Source organism: Opisthocomus hoazin, chromosome 1, assembly GCF_030867145.1.
Source record: "Opisthocomus hoazin isolate bOpiHoa1 chromosome 1, bOpiHoa1.hap1, whole genome shotgun sequence".
NCBI classification, from domain to species: Eukaryota; Metazoa; Chordata; class Aves; order Opisthocomiformes; family Opisthocomidae; genus Opisthocomus; species Opisthocomus hoazin.
Window position 1 is genome coordinate 88,657,735 of NC_134414.1, and position 19,733 is coordinate 88,677,467.

Here is a 19,733-nt window from a genome sequence, read left to right on the forward strand (position 1 = left end):
TGGTTTAGGTTAAATCTGGTTTTAATTTAAACACTTTTGCCACTCTTCCCACCCCCTGTCCAGCTTCTGAAGAGATTATTTTTTTTTTTTATGTTTAGGATGATTATGAAATATTATTTATATTATCTTGATAGAAATAAGACTTGAAAGGTTTGGGTTTGTTTTTTTTTTTTTAAAGTATTTCATGTACTGCTTTCTGGAGTTTTTTTTTTCATTTTTCTTGACTTTGTTTGCAAACTGTATTATCACAGTGCTGTTTTAATTCTTTGGGTAGATGAGGGTGATTTCACTGCTTTTCTAAGTGTTCTAGATGGAAGCATTGCGTTTATTTTTATTTAAAGAAGAGCTTTCTAGCTTCAAACAATTCCCAGTATTTACTTTGCTCTTCTAATTACTATCTGAATGCTGTTCTACTGAACACGGGTTTTTAAATATGCTGGTCACGTCAGCAGTCTGTCCTGCACTCAAAGTTTTTTTTACGTAATTTGCTTTATAAAGAATTGTATCCAAGCATATTGCTGAGAGGGAAAGAATACAGCAACATGAACTCTAGGATAACAGAGATTTGATGAGAAAGTCCATGATAGGAATGAGAAGTGCATGGAGAGATTTGTCAGCTCTGGCCTCTACTTTGGCTCTGCTGTTTAACTCTTACTGAGTGATACGTCAGACTACAAATGTATAGAGGTGGGAAGAAACGTTACCAGATACCCAAGAATAACTTTGGTATGAGTATAAACAATATATGCAGTTGTTTTTCATTTACTTACTAATGTTATACGGGAACCTGTTACTGATTTGTATGCTACTGTACCAGATTACTGCACTACATAAATTAAATCACAGATGTTGAAATAATTTTTCACAGCGGTGCTGGATCAAAGACAGATTGAAGAACAGAATAGAGAAGTTGAGAAAAACTTAGAAGAAGAAAGGAAAGCGAGAGAAGAACAGGAAGCTTTGGAAAGAGAGCAAAAAGAAGTGGAAGAGCTTAACAAAGAGGTGGTGATATAGTATTTTAATTTCTGAGAGTAACGCAGCTTTGTAGTGCAATGTATTTTAGGACTGGTCTGTGTGTTATTTGGTTAAAACTAGATTTTTTTTTAATTTTTTTTCTTAAGTGGAAGTAGTGAAGGCTAAATTCTTTCATGTAGTTGTGCGATTAACCGGAGTCTTGCTAGAATTTTTCCTTATGCCAAGTAACGTTTTCACTGGAACTAGATGCTTTTTCTTCCATGCTTCATGTAACTGGAAGCTGCAGTTTTATGGCCAGAACTTGGGAGACAGCTGAGACCAGGCTATCGGAACAAGCTATACATTTGCTGACTGGGCTGGACCGCTGCTGGTGGGACGTCATGTCCATCTGCCCATTAGTCTCTATCAGGGTGTCTAGGGTGATTTTTTTTTGGAAGTGCACAAGGGTACTTCTTCTAGGGTATTTTCTTCTAGGGTACTTTTTGGAACTTAAAAGGGGAACTTTTTGGAAGTTATGAGACCTTATGGAGTTTGTTTAAATCCCTCTGAACTGATGTAGCACATGTTGAACTAGTGCTCTGGACTTCTAGGACCTGTATAAAACTTGGTCTTTGCTCCTTGTTTTTGTCCTCCCCTTCCCATCTTTAAACCTTGGTTAATTTGATTCGGTTTAGTGGTAACTGATCAGACGCGCCCATGCTCACCCTTCAGACCAGCAAACGAGGCCCTTCAAGAACCTCGCGTACCTGTGTCAGCTCCTTCCGCAGTTCAGGTGCAGATGTCGTACACGGAAGCCTCGGCCCTCACAGCGCCTCAGGCACCCCGACAGGGTTGGAGTGGGCTTTCTTGAATGATGCTTGTTGAGTTTAAGCGCTGCCTTACCACTTCAGCTGCGTGTAACAAGTTCAGTGCTGTTTAGACTGGCACGTTTTACCGAGGTGAATGTGAACGTGCAGGTAGTTAGGTGTAAGGGTATTTTTCTTGAGCTGATCGGTATTTAATTTCGATTTCATGTCTTAAAGTGGATCCAAGACTCCATGAAAATAGATGAAGAAGATAAGGAGGGGGCAACATCTGAAAACAGAAGTGCTGGTGCTGAAGATAATGTAAAGGATCCTCCTCCAAATCCATTAGAAAAATACATGAGAATAATTCAGCAGAGCAGAGAGCAGGAACTGGCAAAAAAGGTGGTTATGCTCAAAACTGGGTCCCAAGAATATTATTGACTGAATTTGTGTCTTACTATGTATGCTTAGAATGAAAACAATGTTCTCCTTTTTTTCATATTTTTTTTCTTCATTCAGAAGCCTGATGTAACAAGTGTTTGGATTTGTGTTGCAGAAATGTGTTGATTCAAAAAAAAAGAAAACTTTCTTCTGTAAGGGTTTTCATTCTGGTATGCTGCGGGAGGGAGTCTGTTAGTTTTTTTCGGTACTAGGGCGGTATTTAAATTGACGTGTCCTCAGTTTTTAGTTGAACCTGTGTTTAAGTACAGTTTGAATCTGCGCAGGTCGGTTTGTGTCCCACTAACACAACTGACAGAATTCGTTCTGGCAAAACGGAAAATGTAACCTTAAGGAAGAAGCAGGTACACAGGTGAACATTACTTTGATGGAGGACTGCACCGTATTTTTGTTCAGACATTATCCAAACCTGCAAGCTTCATTATCCTAGGTGCAGTACAGCATTGTCAGAAATAGGGCGGCTCCTTCAGATTTTTATTTTCAGTTAGGCGCCTTAAAATACGGATACTACTACTGGAGTCACTTAAACCTTGACTTGAGCACCAGTTACAGAAAGTGTATTTTCCTCTTGGTTGCCAGGATTCAACAAAAGAAGAAATAGAGGAAGTGTCACTTACAGAGGGACTTCTGTCTAGTGAAAAGGATGACAGGTAAGGCTCTCGTATATTACTGGTAATCACTTCTATTACTCCATATTAATAAATAGGTATAGTATGAATTATGGGTAAGAGACATCTGCCTTCTTAAAAAGCAGAATAAGCTAGTGATCAAAAGCAAATGTGTGGGAAAAATGCAGGCTCCTTCCAGCTGTGACACAGGTAAGCACTGTAGCGAATTCAGATCTGGGAACTGCATTTGATGATCGATCTCGATCGCTGCGGCGAGCAGAACTTCGTACCCACAGCTGCGCGGCGTCTCCATTCCTTCACCATGAGCTGAAGCATGAAGGGACTTTCCAGGAAGGGGCCCAGTGGTGGTGGGCTCACGCTGCACCCCGCAGACAGGCGGCTCCTGGCACGGCCTCTGGCTTTGCTTTACCGGCAGCACCGCGGATGTTGAACAGGATAGCTCACACGGAGAGTCTGGCTGCCTGCAGGGAGCTGCCGCGGCTCGGGCACTTCCTGAGGGGGCCTCTGGACACCGATAAAGAAGGATACGCAGCTTGTAGTTCCTCAAGAGGGGGGAACAAACTCAACAGCCCTCTATCAAACCATGCCATTTATTTGAAGGTGTAGAATTGAAAAATATATGTAAGCAGCGAACATGGGGCGGTTAAAAAATGTAAATGCTTCCACTGACCATAGTAACGACCCAGTATTGTCTGTGCCTCTGAAGTGCTGTTTCGCGTACCAGACCCTGCGCTGGCGCTCCTGAGCGGTGTCTGCAGAGCGTCCTTCTCACTGGACCAAGTGCTGCAAACGCAGCGGATGGACAGCACGGCTTTTTGATAGCTGTGAGGTGGCTGGCTTGCTGTTCGTGAGGGCCCAGATCCTTGCCCTTAAAGGCTCATTTCCTGCAGTTCACTGAAACAGCAGGAGAACTGCAGCACAGGCACTCTCTTCACTTTCTTCTTAAAGCAAGTATTTGTATTTAAGATAAGAAATTACTTTAGACTCATACCGCTTTCTCTGTCTCTCTCCTATCCTTCATACAGCGCTGCAGGCATTTCTCATGGAGACATGGATGAAAATTTCTGGTGAACAGTAGCTACTGATTTTTTTTAATTATTATTTTTACAATAAAAATGTTTTTAAAGCAACTTTCTGTCTGTAAAAAGTTGTAATAAATGTTAGGCACCAAGACTGCAGGCTGTGTAATTATAAATTAATAAATCTGATTTGGAGCTGTCTCATCCCTTCAGTCACTGACCTCAAAGCGTGAGCCCTGGCGCGTTGTTAATCCAGGAGGCGGCCCTGGAGCGGGGCGAGAGTGAGGACAAAGCAGCATCAAGGAAGGAGCTGGTGAGTTCAGGTAGAGCGGCTTCGGTGCTGAATTCCTATGAAATTCAACAGCTTTCCAGTGGGTGCTCCCTGCTCCCAGGCCCTCCCTCTCCAGCTGTTACAAACTGTGGGTCAGTGTGCGGGTAGCGAGAACGCTCCATCGTCACCTGTGTTTGCGGGTGTCCTGTGGGGACCCCGGCTGGCGGTTCCGAGAGCCCCACGCTGAGCCCCACCCTTTCACTGCTAGGGCAGGGGACGCGTGTGCTGTTAGAGGCAGCCTCATCTCGCGTGTCGCCTTGTTGGTGTTAACCAGCCCAGAACGGAGAGATTCAACTGAAAATGCTATTTAACTCATCTTTATTTAAGCTTTGTATCTTGTAGGTAGATCATAGGCAAGATCATTAAACTTTATTTACAGTATAAAGTACAGTATTTATCAGTGAAGTAATTTTGGGTGGCAGCCTATGTTACAACGTGCACCGCGTTGGAGGCTGCTCGTCTTGACCTAACTGCAAGAACACGAAGCCAAGTTTGACAGAATTTAGGGGCAAAAACCAAAGCTCTGTCTTGAATTCCCTGGATGCTGAAACGCGACATAGCAAAAAAGTGAGAGAAACACACTTGCTTTTAGAAATGAAGATAAAAAGAGATTTTACATCCTGCTGGCTTTGGTGTTGCAGCAGTGCTGGCGCTTACAGAATTTCTGCGCAGCCCCTCCTGCCTGCTGTCTGGACCTGGAGGGGCAGCGCCTGTTGCACTGGGCTGGCCCAGAACAACCCCTGCCCTGTCACGCTGGCGAGACTGGGGGACTCGCCTTGCGGACGCGTCTGCCTGCCGGGCATCCCTGCCTGGGACGGGAGCAAACGGAAGCGACGGAAGAAAGCGTGTTTCGCTCGGGCAGAGACAGAAAGCAGGGAGATGCGCTCTGAGAGCAGCTGTAGGTCTGTTTGCAAATAAGCGTACACAAGTGTTGGCTATTATCTACAAATATTTATTTTAACACTTGGATGTAACTACAGGAAGCCCTTGGCACTGATAGAAAATATTGATTCACTGTTAGGTTACAAAAATTTATACATAGCAAAATTTAATGCTCTTTACATAAAAATATTAGACTACCTAAACAAAACTTCAAAAACTCCCAGTAATAGCTACACTGAATTAGAAAAGAATTAGGCTTTAAGACACTGCCTCCATTATTACCCTTATGCACACACTGGGCTAGAACAGCACCTGCATTGCCGTAGAAATGTCTCCTTCATGCAACAGGTAAGAACATACACTAGGCTAGGTGGTCATAGTTGCTCTACATTGATCAACTTTGCCCCTTTTCTCAAACTGTCAAATTAGACTTCAATATTTAACAAAAAGAAATTATATCTGAAGTTAACACCCCCCAAAATGCCTTTTCTCTTAATACGGACTTGAAGAAATTTGTGCTTCCTTCGACTTATATTCAGCAAACAGTCAAAACTATCAAACCACACGTCAGCTTAACATGGGTATGACTTGAATATTTAAATTTTTTCAAATGACTGATGTATTTTACTTTTCCCCCAACATTTATATATATATATATCATATAGAACAAACACCAAATATACCATCACTAATACTCAAGATATCACTGAATGCTTCTGAAAAAAACATTACCTGGAAGGCAGACTTCTATGGGAAATGACTTTAAAATGGCACCAGTTCGTTCGTTCGTTTTTTCTGAACACCACGTTTTCTTAATGTGCTAATTAGTTTGTAAAAAGGAAAACACGTAAGCACTGACTATAAATTTGCTAAGCACCAAGATAGAGAAAGGTGGACATCCTGTATTCTGTTTTATGGCTGTAATTTTTATTGTTTGTGTAAAACTCTGCAAACTTTCTCATCCGCTCATTTGGAATAGTCAGCTCAGTGTCATTTTAATAAGGTAACACTTTTCACTTAAAATGTAGGATAATGGTCTCCTGCCACTATATAAATGCTAAGACATTTATAGAAAATAAACATTAAGGCAAAGCTGACATTTATTTTCAAAGAAAGAAGGGGATCATTATCCAGATCCGGGGATCTACATTCCATTAAAGAGTTAGTTAATAAAAAGATTAAAACTTGGGGCACCTGCTCGACTCTCAGGCAAGCACGGGCACAGTGCGGCACGGAAGCAGAGCGCTGTTCCCGGGGACGGCGCGGCCAGAGACTGCCCTGTTGCAACGCGGGAACTGCTGTGACGGCGCCATCGCGCAAGCGCGAGGGGGTCAGCACCCTCAGCTGCCCACCGTTCCACGTGAGTACGAGCCGAGGCAGCAAGCCCACACCGCACGTGTGCCGCTGCCTATGGCCTGGACAGAGATCTGCTGCCCGCTGGCTTGGAGCGCCTGCCACCGCTCTGAGCAGGACGTCATGCTGCAGAACATGTCAAACACTAAATACCAAACGTCTCGAAGAAGAATAGAATAATTTGGTCACTTGTTGTGAAGTGTTGCCTTTTAAAATGCCTGGAATAAAACCTCCATTCTCTGTGTGAAAGGATGGAAGATTACCCACGGGAGGGTTTCCCTACAATGTGTTCCAGGAGCTGGACTGCGAAGCTTTTGCACTTCTCTCTAATTTTGTTTGGTAGACACACATCTGTACTGCAGAGCAGCTATTTGTTGATTTGTCAGAGCTACAGAATTCTTCTGCTGAATTACTGTGGCAAACATTTATGTGTAAGAATTGAGTTGCTCTTTTGACCGAGACTGGATATCCTGAAGCTCCTGCTCTTCTTTTGCTTTGATATCCTGGTAGGCCTGCATTTTGCTGGCATCCTTTAAGTAGGCCCAGTTAGAAGACAGTATCATGAGGAAGTGGATCTGGAAGAGAAGGGTGAGCATGATGGCTAGTGAGCATGTCAAGAGGCAAAGCAAGCTGCTAGTTAGATTAATAGACGCTCTTTAAAATAACGACCAAAAAAAAAAATAGTTACTCTACATTAATAAGCATTCCGTTATTCAAACAAGCACGGAGGCTGTTCTCAAAGATCTCTAGAATCCGCATGCCAGTACTTCAGCTGGTTATTCACAATGTAGAGAAGGTTAGTGTAACAGTAGTACAGTGAGCTACAGAGTTGTACGGATCAACTGAAACGCAGAATGGGAGGAAGCAGGAAAGAAGTTCTGTTCGTGGCAATTTATGTGATCGGTAAACTACGAGGTGCTCAGCAGAACGGCCTTCTGAGGCGGTGGGGTTCGTGTGTATCCAAGCCCAGATCCTGGTAAGTCTTTTCCCCCAACAAGCAGATGAGAATTCCACCCTCCCCCCTGGAAAAAGCCTGAAACTGTAAACGGTTTTATTTACGTGAACAAGGCTACATTAACACATCGAAAAATTAAACAACAAAACACGAGTCCAAAACTAAGCAAAAGCATGCAATCTCTGGGTTAAGAAGTCTTAATCGCATATTTTTATAACTACATTTTAAACTTCCGTTGTCCAACCTCAGGTTTTATATCGTGTATAGCAAATGGTTCTTTTATTATTATTATGTGGATTTTTTCCAGTTTGTGTATTCATCTCTTCCCAACTTCTTTTCACCATACTTCATGCAAAAAATCTACATCAAAATGCACCGATTCCCTTCTCCTCTTTGTTAATCCCAACAGTGTCAGAAGGTCTCCGTGACCCATGCATGGTTTTGCTTCGCGTGCAGTCACACCAACAGGTTTGAGATCTGGCTACTGAGGAATCAGTTACCGAAGTGCGAGCCGTACAAGAACAGAAGCTACTGATACGCTGTTTCTTACTAGTTCAGGGTCCGAAAGAAAGAATGTGATTGTTTTACGCAGAGCTAACGCAAGGAAGTATTTCCTTCCAGAGAGACGGTGATTTGGCAATTACTTGGAAATGAAGTAAAAGAAAATCATCAACTTTACTACCTGTGCACTGGAAGTAAAAGCCACCTAATTCACAATACCCGGGCTTCTGATTTCTGCCAGAAGAGACTGGCACTACTTCGCTGTTCCTTTTCTTTTGTTCCATAGATATTTCGTATGCTCGGGGGGTTGTATCTGGTGTTCAGGATGAAGAATAAAGGAGCAATTCCAACCCTGAACTGTTCCAGTGTTTGTTTTAGAGACGACTGTTAGAAAGCAACTGGAGACTTGAATGGAAACATCCCACCTTTAGAAGGATGATTTATAAACACCCTTACAGTAACTGAATCCTCTCGACAGGAAAAAATAGCCAGATCTCATCCACATCACAGTTCATATACAAGAAGTCATTTTATTAATCTGATAAGCTAAATGATGCTTACTGAAGCTATTTACAATTACTGTAACAAAATTCAGAGAGCTAGACTTTTAGCCTAGGGTGTCAGTGGTATTTCAAGCTACGCAATGCAGCTCTTTACTGGGCTTATACAATTTAGAATTTAGTGCAGCAATCTTCCCGACTCTTAAACTTCAAAACAGCATAGTTATATGTAGTAGCCATCATGTAGATCAGCTGGTGGAAGAGAACAAAACACAGGAGAGTAAGATACAACAAGGTGACGGCTCAAGCCCACACGGGCAACTGTTGACACTTTTACAACAGACGTTACTCTGAGCTTCTTCCAGGGTGCAGAGGCAAGATCACTAACTACCTGGCCACCTATCCGGGGAGGACAACCGACGCGCAGACCTCAGGCTACCGCGTCAACCAGCCGCCAGCGCTGCGCCGGGGTTTGGCTGACGGGAGGCTAGGAGCTGGCAGCCAGAGGAAGCGCTCGGCGCAGGGGCGAGTCATCTGGTTAACGTCCCCTCCGCCAGCTGCCGCCTGGACCTGGCACTGCGGAGCTGGGCTGGCCAGGGCGCCTGGGGCCAGGCAAAACAGCCCAAGAGGTTACAAGCGACTCATCAAATGAACTACAAAAATGAAAGGAAACGGTGGACGTAAGAGCAGAAACAGCGAGGAGAAACAGGATTTTCAAAGGACGTGCAAAGAATTTTGTTCTTAAGGTGGGGGAGCTGGGTTAAGATGACTTCTTAAAGCAAACATTTGGGACCCGCTGGCTCGTAACGACCAAACCATGGCAGCAAACAACGGCGATTACAGCTCGCCCTCCTTAATGCCTAGCATTGCTGGTTTTAGGATACACAAAATTTGATCGTAAAGCATCTTAAGCTTGAAAGGAACATGTTACACAAAAAAACAACAAAAAATGCTACCCACCAATGCTATGACAGTAGCACCAGCTCCAGCACAAGCCACAATGAAGAGGTGGTAAGACATGTAGAACTAGAGAAAAAACAGGTTAAAAACACTGAAGTAATTGTGGATAGTATCAAATGCATTTCAGCTCTTCTAAGAAAATAAGGATAACAAAACCATCTTTGTAGCAAGGTATTCAAAGCTTTAGAAAATAAAAATGTTCTGAAATGATTTTCATTTTCTGGATGACCTAGTGCAGAATAATTTCAGCACTGTGTTTAAATGAATCTCTTCGTACTGTTAGTACTAGTTGTCTGCAAAAACTTACACCAAGTTATTTATTACACTGTGCCCAAGTGACCGGTAGGCAAAAGCTGCACACAGGTTACGTATCTGTACCTCATTGGTGTTGCAGATGTTCTCTAAAATCGGGCCACAGGCTTTGCCAGGTACGGCGTTCCATGGGATAATACCTGAAATACCACAGTAAAAGAAACCAGCAATTTAGCAACCAACCAACACATGCTTTCTGTCCCTCTCTCGTCTTCTCCGCCCACTTGCCAGTTGCGTTCCCGTTCCGGGCATCCGCGCGTTGCCCAGCGCAGCTCTGAGCTGGCGGGAGGAATTACGACGACTCGCTCAAGTTGTGCCTTCTCCCCACGCCGAGGCTCGCTGCCAGGACGTGTTCTCACATGTGGTTCTCCCGTATGGCAGCCAAATGGCTGGGTGGGTTTTTGAGCTTCAGGTCTGGTCGCACGCTGCCTACTCCCCCACCCAGCATTTGGAAGGGATGATCTGCATCTCAGAGCTACTTGGCACCCTGTAGAATAGCACTTGCTAACTAGACTAAGTTCTGCTTAAACAAGTAACTACTGCAGAAGAACGTGAATGTGGAGCTAGAGGGAAGGACTACAGAAGGATTTTTTTTTTTCTGTTGTTGTAGCTCCAGTAGGTAAAAAAGCATTAAGCGAACACTGCTACAAGAAAATTCAGTCTGCCGTACCTCACGTACTCCCAGTTACCTTTCTGACACGACTGAAAATCTGAAAAGTCAACAGATGTGGAAGGTTTAAAATAACCTGAACTTCTAGGCCCCCAACAGATGTAAAGCTTGAGCAAAAGCCGTCTGAAACAGGAGAAAACCAGTCTGTCTGCCCCATATGACTTGAGTTTCAAACTCAGCTGGTTGGAATTAGCAACTCTGTACGGGGCAGGTCATTGAAATTATGGCTTTCAAAAAGATTTTATAGGATTTACTTTAAAGCCAGCTTCTTCTCTGCAACTGCAATACACACTTGCAGCCTTTTAGCTGCCGTGTCCACTGCAGACGCGAGGCCGGCTCAGTGACACACAGCGCCTGCTAAGGAGCTGCTCTCTCCCAGCACTCCCCAAAACCCAGCGGATTTTACTGATCAGAGGAGCAGCACGGCCCCACGCGGCGCTCCTACAGCTGCAAAACAACCAGGGGCAGCGGAAAGGCGGAGGAGCGCGTCTTCTCCCCGCAGTCCCAGGCTTTGCTGCAGAAGAAAACGTCTTCCCAGCCTCTCGCTGTCAGTTGCTAAAATAGGATGCAAACGTTTAACTGATCTGGGACTTCTTGCTTTTAGAGTTAGCGTATCTTATCTTGTCCTACAGGACTTACAGCCTGGATAGGGACGCAAAAACAAACTTTCTTTTTCAACTCCGAATCCGTTTTCTCACCTCTAAATGACTTAGTCCGAAGAAAGAAACATTCCTAGAAAATGCTAGCTAAAACGAAGCCAAAATGTAACGGCTCTTCTGTACAAGGGAAGCTGAAAAGATTGACTTCAGGAAAAATTCACTGTAAGGACTGAACTATTTGAAAAGCCTGACCCTCTTTTAAGCTATTGCCCCACTCCTCTGCTGCCTGCGCTCCCCTTGGATTTCTGTGTGTCATTACAAAGCAGTATTAACTCATTAATAGTCAAGGTAGACTCTTGATTGCAGGTTTTCTTGGTCTTTTAACTAAAAGTAACTGTTAGAGCAAAGTTCAGGTGTTAACTTTGTATTTAAATGTAAAACCAGCTTTTTGAAAGGAAAGAATATATGCGTATGAGCTGACAAAACAGAATCTGGTTATCTGTTTCTCAGCGCTGGTTCTAAGCAGTTTATTTTGAAGCTGATCTATTTTTAAACCTAATATTATAGTATTGGAAACTGCTACAAAGTCATTGTAGATAAATGACTTGCCAGTTCAGTTAAATTGATTGCATCTGGAAAGAGATCAGCATAATCTGAATTAATTAGAAAAGTAATAGCACATTCAGAGATACAAGATGCTTTTGCATTTGGTTCATTTGATAAGGCTGACACAAAACTACTGAAGGCAGACCAAGGAGAAAGGATAAAGCATTTAATCAGGATTAAAATGAGTACCGTATTGCCTGATATCCACGCAGATCTGGTCCCCTGGAACCGTCACATTTGTCTGAAGAGATTTGATGACTTCGCAAGTTGACCATATGTTGTAGAACATAAAGACAGGCACAGCAGAGAAGCCAAAGACCCCAAGCCAGGCCACTCCAAGCACATAGGTGAGGAAAACAAACTGGGCAGAGAAAACACAAGCACTTCACATTTATTCTTTGAAAAGAGTACTTGAATTTTCCTTAAAAGTGCTTCAAAATAATCTTTAAGCATACGTTCAGAAATCAAGTAATACAACATTTGATTTCCAAGCACAAGTAAAATCAGTATTCTCCATGCCTACAAATACTTTGGTACCGGTAAGTGCTACTGAGAAAGTAATTCAGACATTTCCTTTTTCATCAGCCTGCTTGAGTAAAGAGCTTGACCTCCTGAAAGAGCAGGCCATTAATTTCTCAAGATTCTCAGCTAAGCAGGGATGCTGGTTGTAGGCTAAAACCAATAAGATTCCAACAAAAAAATCAATTTAAGGCATTTTTTTAATTAACTGTAACCTACCAGCACTTCTACGCAACTTGCAAGTCAAAACAATAGAGTGAATCGATGTTCACAGAGCTCTCCCGTACTCCCCAATTTATTGAAATCAATTCTGAATGTAACATTTGAGAATTCCTGTTTTTGAAAACACACCACGACTGTCGCAGCAGATCAGAAAGCTTCAAATTGATCTAATACACATTGCCAAGAAGAAAATGAGTTACTTCACCTTTGAGAATCGTGGATTTTCCATTGAAATTTGCTGGTTGAGGGTGGCTCTTTTTAAAAAAAGAATAATTCGTGTATTTTCTTTGGTAAGATGATAAGGTACGGCACTCCTTGCTTTGGAAGTCCCCAGCTCCCCCCTCCCGCAGAGGGGCCGAGCACCCCGGCCAACGCTGCGGCAGAGGCGGGGCAGTCGCTTAGGCCTTGCGGTCACAACGAAGGCGGTGTGGGTGGGGATGAGGGGTGCTTGCAAAACCAGGGCCCGTACAAACCCAGCTAGCCTTGAATTTATACGCAGCTGAACTGAAACACCCTATTTCGTATCGGATAGCGCCAGACGCTAGACCTGCATGTTTTATGCGAGAATTGAGAATTCTCTCTCTGGAGTTTGGCAAGGACCAAGTGGACCAGTATAAAGGATTTCTGTAGATACACTATACATAAAACGTGGGTTTGCATACGTGCATGTGGAAGCGTGCACAAGAGGATGTACACGAAGCCTTTAACCCCTAAAATAGCCAGGAAAAACCACACTCTCACACTTAATGCGGTAACTGTGGGAAATGGCCGTTGCGCGTTACCACAGCCAACACAAATAATCTGGGAAAGCTGGAAGTCTGCCTTCCGTAATAACCTTACGCAAGATGGGAGGGACTGCCCTTCAGGGCCTCTCTCGGTAATGTAACAGAGGACAAAGTAGAGCAGCTCTTAATCAAAGTGGCAAAAAGCATCACTGCACGTCCGAAAGCTTGCTGTCCGCACCCAGCTGCAGCCACACGTCTGGTAAGATATCGCATCTCCTCGTGAACCTTGTTCTAATTCCGGTGTTTTAAGCAGCTCTACCACTACACAGCGGCATACAGGCATTTTCACGCCATGACTGTCACCACGAAACGCAGAGGTGGCTTACCAGAGCTCCAAGCCACTACTCAGCTGCTAAATTCTCTCCTTCATTGTGCGGACAAACAAATAGGGGCAAACATGAAAACACATTTTTCTGTCATATTTCCACGTGTCACACTGGTATTTGTATAAGCAGCTGACAATCATGTGCCTGCAACTACTCAACTGCACAAGCAATTGTCTGCACTAATGAGATGCAGGTATGTGTATGTTTCTACTGTATTTTGGATCGTTGGAAAACACTGCTTTAGAGCTAATTTTGCTCCTGAGTGAAGATCATACTTGCTAAAAAAGAGCAAGCGAATAGCTGCTTAACTGAAAGCAATTGGATGTCTTATTTTTATTAGTTCTTGAAAAATTCAGTAAGTATACAACAGCACGGTGGAAAATTGTTAACCCTCTTGAAAATAAACATGCATCTCTTTTGTATTTAACCAGCGGAAAGTACATATTTTTTAAGTACAGGATATAGATTGTATATTAAAATGCAACAATCACATCAAAAGCCTCTTCTCTTTTCACCCACACTTTCCCGTGGGCGATCTGTCATACTGCTTAGCTTCCTCCACAACTACGAGCTTTGAATTCAGATTTTCAGAAATAGCTTTGAAATGCTGTCTCAGAAACACAGTTGTGTTTCTGTTCTTGCAGAGTGCGCCCTAGGGGGCAACGTGGGTGAGAATCTCAAGTTTTATTTTTAGTTAAACTTTGTTTAAAATTTTGTTCTAATACAGAAGCACACTGAAGGGAAGACGGCTTGTAAGTTGAAGGCTTTAAGTGTTCCAGCTTTGTGAAAAAGCCTCACTATTGTATCTGTATGCCTTCTGCCATCTGCAAAAGCATGACAGCAGTACTTGATTTAAGTGCAAAGATGTCGCGAAGCTTCATTCATTGCTGTCTGGAGGATCCAGACACCCTCAAACAGAATTGACTATGGAAGTCAGGGGCATTACAGTTTGTTATTTAAATAGCTCTGCAACCCACAGCCATTTTACAGTCTGCCTTTAACCATCACTAGTGCGCTCCACGTTTAAAAGCACGAATTTCATTTTGTCTCACACAGTGTCATAAAATCAGCCGTCTCCATCACCTTAGTTCAGACCAGTGGGGTCAGCTTTGTGACAGGGGAGGCGTGACGGCAGCACGCTGACAGCCCATCTGCAGAATTCAGATTTGACCAAGCACCCTTAAAGTTTACAGAAGGACCAGCAACAGGGATTGACTCTGACCAGTTAAACAAAGGCGGCAGCAACATATCGTTGTTCAAGAACACCGGAGTCAAAGCGAGCCCAACAGGTTTCAGCAAGCAAAGACTACTGCTGCTCCCGCTCCTGATGCTACTCACCATTCCACTGATGCAGCGGCCACAGGCTGTTGTTTTGAACTCTCCATGCAGCTCTTTCACAGCACTTGTTGTATAAAAACCTTCTGCCAAAAGGATTATTCCATATAAGAAGAAAAATGATGCGATGCCATAAATTACGTACTGCATTAGCTGTATTCTAAAATGGAAAAGAAAAAAGATATAATTAGATTTCAGTCCTGTAGAAACAAAGTCGGTCCTCCAAATCATAATAGGTATGAGGTAACTCCTTTCTAGAAACACAGCTCAAGGCTCCTTAATGCCCTTTAGCCAGCCGGCTGCAGGAGAGCGCTGGCGCGCCCATCCCGCTTCTGCAGGCACACAATACTGATGTGCATGTGGTCTTGCATCTGCTCCAGCGTCCCCTGCTTGTGCTGCAGTTCTTACCCCGGCTGGTATTTGTCACCACCTTGAAGCCGCAATTTCACGTCTCCACTATGGAGATTTTTTTTTTTTTTTCCTGTTAGATTCTGACACTGAACTCAGGGAATGGCTGGCAGGGACAACACAGGGCTTTGAAATGGCGAAGGCTGGAGCTGAGCTACCGGCTGAACTACCAGGCTCCATGGTGACTCCTTTGGCGTAGGGAAAGGGAGCAGTCCCTGAAATTCACCGTTTCCACCTGTAAAATCCAGTTAATGTATGTTTGCAAACATTTGTAAATTCAGTGATACCTGTCCGATACAAAACTCAGCAAATGTGCAGTGACTTCTCCTGAGGAGGAATGGTTTGTTGTACAGCCTAAGCAGCGTACTTCCAAGCAAGCAGGTAGCTTCAGCGCCTTAAGTCATGGCAGCGTTGAGCTCCCCAAAGTGTAATTGAATTTAAAAAAACCTGAAACAAATATTTAACAAACACTTCCATTTTCCAGAGGTGTTCTGGAACCATCCAGAAGAAGAAGATCTCAGCGCATGCGGTGTAATCACCTCCCTTGGATATTATTTGAGAAAGTTCTCAATTCCTTAAAAATCTATCATCTGCCATGACACTCTTACGGTATTTTTACTCTGTCTAGAATAGATAAGTAGAAAGAAAAATTTCTAAATACTATCAGTCAGATTCAGTATCTGAAGCTGATTGTTTTGGAGAGCCAGAATGCCAGATCTTCCATACAACTTCTTCTGGTCTCCAAAAGTCATACGTCGTTATTAGCACAACTTCACCAGAACTTATGCCTTCTTAAAAGTAATTTGATTGTTGGGATGGTTATTTTGGATGAAGCTATTCACATAACAGAGAGGTTAATTTTATACATGCATACTGCCAGTTTTCTAAGGATAAATGCATTTTTCCTTAGATATTTTTTTCAATTCTTAACCACTCTCCACTAAGTAGCTGCTAGCACAGATCTCCAAGGAGCGTCTGCATGTTTTAGCTTAATTGAAAGAAAATTGATGACTACCATTTATACAGTTAAATGTTATCCAGACAGATAACACATCCCTTGTATCAAAATAGGATATTGCTCATTTAGAATTATATGTGGGAAGCTTTATGTTTGTTTTCCAAACTGATTAAAAATAACAGGATAAATCTGTTGTACCTGTGCTGTAAAGCAGGAAAAAAAATTAAGTCAGAATTTGAGAGGGTACAGAAGAATTCATTTCACCTTCATCAACAGTCTAGGAGAGACTCAATGCATGTCACCTGAAATCAGTAATGCAAAACCCGATTAAAAAAATCTATTCCAAGGAGTGCCTTACTAGCATATTTTATTTTATGCCTCTGTGGCTTTAAATTATTTGCCCCTTTCTAGCACCTCATCTCCCTTGCCTTTCTTGTTAGGCTTCCAGAGAGTCCGAGACTTTGGCTGCTTCAGGAGGAATTATGCTTTTCCTCAGCTGCTGATGCTGACCTGACAAGAGACATTGTCAACAATTCTCCAAAATTTAAAATTTGCTGCCTGTTATGTCTGCTTGTGCAATTCCTCCTATTTGGCTCAAACGAAGACTGATACAAGAACAGGGTGCTGTGCTGCTCGGTTGCTGAAGAACAGCAGCCCATTTGGCGACCCTTCCTGGTGCCACAGCCCTGCCCAGGGTGGGAGAAGTCTCCAGGGCTGGCCTGTGGTGAGCAGTGGGCGAGAGGCCGAGCCCAGGCCTCCCCACCGCTCCAACAATGGTTTGTGGTCATCATGAATCGCAACTTGAGCAAAACTCCTCGCTGCCGCCAGACAAAATCCTTTTTGAAGCCTGACGTCCCAGCTGGAGGGGCCGCAGGAGGCCCAGCATGGTCAGACCACCGGCCCAGAGCCGGGGACCCGCGCGTCCCTCAGCGTCAGGGGAAGGTGAGGCTCATGCCGGCGAGGCTGGGCGCCAAGCACGGACCCGGACACAGGGCGACGGGGCTCCCGTTGATTTTGGGGAGAAGCCTCGGGAACACAAAAGCCCCAGATATTTCACTGGTGGTTACCTCCAAAGGCTGCAGTTGCAGAGACAAAGGTTCAAGCTCTTTCCAGTCTGTTCTCTTTTTTCTTGATTGCACAACACCAGTGTGCCTTCTTCAGAGGGGGGGTGGACAGAACAACACTTCCCCGTTATTCCCATCTTCCCTTCAAACTTTGCGTCACCAGTGAACACTAAACCCACCCTCTTTCAGATTAAAATCATTACCCCCCGTTCTGTCACTACGGGCCCAGGTGGAAAGCATTTCTCCATCTTTCTTCTAGGCCTCCGTTAACTACTGGAAGGCTGAGATAAGGTCTCCCCAGAGCCTTCTCTTCCCCAGGCTGAACAGCCCCAACTCCCTCAGCCTTTCCTCACAAGAGAGGTGTTCCAGCCCTCGGATCATCTTTGTGGCCCTCCTTTGTGGACCCGCTCCAACACATCCATGTCCTTCTTGTGCTGGGGGCCCCAGAGCTGGACGCAGGACTCCAGGTGGGGTCTCACCAGAGCAGAGCAGAGGGGCAGAATCACCTCTCTCGACCTGCTGGCCACGCTTCACTTGATGCAGGCCAGGATACGGTTGGCCTTCTGGGCTGCAAGCGCACATTGTTGGCTCATGTTGAGCTTCTCGTCAACCAGAACCTCCAAGTCCTTCTTCTCAGGGCTGCTCTCAATCCACTCATCACCCAGCCTGTATCCATATTTGGGATTGCCCCAACCCACGTGCAGGACCATGCACTTGGCCTTGTTGAACCTCACGAGGTTCACAGGGGCCCACTCCTCAAGGCTGTCCAGGTCCCTCTGGATGGCATTCCGTCCCTCAGGTGAACTAACTGCCCCACTCAGCTTGGTGTCATCTGCAAACCTCCTGAGGGTGCACTTGATCCCACTGTCTATGGCGCTGATGAAGCTACTGAATAGTACTGTCCCAGTATAAACAGGTTAGGCAGGATACACGCTCTGGTTCTTTGTGTGGGAACACCAAAAAAACCGCTGAGTGCTGTTGGACAAACAAGCAACCTAAGCTCAGGGATAGAGACTGAGTTTTGAATCCATCGCTACTCATTTAGCATGAGGGTGCTATGAGGAATAATGGAAATGGGAGGCATACTTACACTTCACTCAGCAAAGCATGGTCGCTGGCAGTCGTGGAGAAGTGCTGCTCGAGGATAGACACAGTTCCCGTGAGTGCCACGTGGCCGCAGCCACAAAACAACGCTACCCCCGAGAAGCAGAGAATGGTTGCCACGAGCGAAGCGTATGGCACTCCTCCTAGGCACTTAATGCAACATTCAAAGCAACCTAAGCAGAAAAGAGAAAGCAAAAGAAATGTTATGAGAAAAAAGCAAATTACGAGGAAAAGAGTATCTGTCCTCCTCTTAGTAAAAGCCATAGAGACTAAAAGGCCCAGGCATTGACATGCTAAGCAAAAATCTATAGGTGGTGCAAGACAGCATCACCCTCTAAAGAAGTGACCTACAGATCTGTTGGTATGGACTCAAAGCCCAGAAAGAGGGCCAAGTACTCCTATCTTTACAGGACCGAGAGGAGATCGATAAGACAGCCTATAAAATGGAAAAAGTAAAAAAAATCACTTGTCTGAAGTGATCCATTGCGATGCAGCTGCTCATACAGAGCTCACCACGTTTCAGCATTACTAACAGGAGGAGCCCCAGCTATGCTTGCACTGTTCAGGAAGCCAGAGGAGCAAATACTCCAGACAACGAAGGCTTTTGGAAAAGTAAAAGATACTTTGCACTTTCATAGGAAGAGGAAGACATTTAGGTCTGCAAAACTTAACTACCTTCTACTCTCCCATGGCTCCCGAGTATCTTTTTGTATAAATCCATATATGGGTACAGGGATACAGATACTTTAACAACAGAAAAACTGAATGGGGGCCAAAGAATAGCAATTTCTATCGAGAGCGGTGAGATGAAGCTGTATTACAGAGACAATACACTTCCAGCTTTATAGGATACACTGGATTTACAGTGAACCCTGAATACAATCTGCAGTAGCGTAATCATAGCTTTAATGAAATGTATCGTTTAAGCAGTCTGAGTTAACAAAACACCCCCCCAGAAGTGCTGCTCTACAAACACCGCAATCAGGAGGCCGCAGCTGAATTGCCAGGTTCCTCCCGACTGCGTGGCCTGAAAACCCATCTGCTTGCAGAGCGGGGAAATGTAAATCGGAAACAAACACAGCTTTTAACTGCGCCATAATGGTAATGGCAATCCATACCAATTCATTACTTCAGGGTGATGGCATTAAGCTGTTTCCGTTAATGTGCATTTCATACAACTGCGCAAAACGCAAGCCATTAAGGCAACGCTTAATGGAGCGACCAGCGTTGCATGTCGCAGGAACAGCCCGCTGCTTCTATGGCAAGGTGCTAAATGCGCGAGGCATTTCAAGGCAGGGAGAAAACAGCTGGCGAGTACGTACATCACATCTCATCTTCCCGCCCCAAAAATTCCTCATGAAGATCAGCAAGTCTTCATCCGCCACACGAGGCGAGTTTATTTTTATCCCCCTCCCTTTCCCGCTAATGAATGAGTTGCAGACTAGGCACGCCCGGGAAGCACTGGGGAAAAATATG

General features: G+C 44.3%; 2 protein-coding genes across 11 annotated transcripts in view; one reads left to right on the plus strand and one right to left on the minus strand.

Moving 5' to 3' along the window:
• Positions 1-3,978, plus strand: part of OFD1 (OFD1 centriole and centriolar satellite protein) — a 35,773-nt gene extending 31,795 nt beyond the window's left edge. For 4 of the 5 annotated variants that reach the window (XM_075428637.1, XM_075428658.1, XM_075428648.1 and 1 more), the window contains 4 exons: positions 869-1,002; positions 1,998-2,162; positions 2,799-2,869; positions 3,874-3,978. In XM_075428637.1, the coding sequence (XP_075284752.1) occupies positions 869-1,002; positions 1,998-2,162; positions 2,799-2,869; positions 3,874-3,919 (416 nt within the window). In that variant the 3' untranslated portion in view covers positions 3,920-3,978. Of the gene's footprint in view, positions 1-868; positions 1,003-1,997; positions 2,163-2,798; positions 2,870-3,873 lie in introns of those variants that run through there. The other variant, XM_075428670.1, reaches the window with a different exon arrangement.
• A 1,156-nt stretch (positions 3,979-5,134) lies between these two features.
• GPM6B (glycoprotein M6B) overlaps positions 5,135-19,733 on the minus strand; it is a 110,031-nt gene continuing 95,432 nt past the window's right edge. For 4 of the 6 annotated variants that reach the window (XM_075428681.1, XM_075428711.1, XM_009940632.2 and 1 more), the window contains 6 exons: positions 18,244-18,430; positions 14,727-14,883; positions 11,726-11,897; positions 9,728-9,801; positions 9,350-9,415; positions 5,135-7,008 (listed from right to left, as the gene is read on the minus strand). In XM_075428681.1, the coding sequence (XP_075284796.1) occupies positions 6,859-7,008; positions 9,350-9,415; positions 9,728-9,801; positions 11,726-11,897; positions 14,727-14,883; positions 18,244-18,430 (806 nt within the window). In that variant the 3' untranslated portion in view covers positions 5,135-6,858. Of the gene's footprint in view, positions 8,642-9,349; positions 9,416-9,727; positions 9,802-11,725; positions 11,898-14,726; positions 14,884-18,243; positions 18,431-19,733 lie in introns of all 6 variants that reach the window. The other 2 variants (XM_009940633.2, XM_075428718.1) reach the window with 1 other exon arrangement.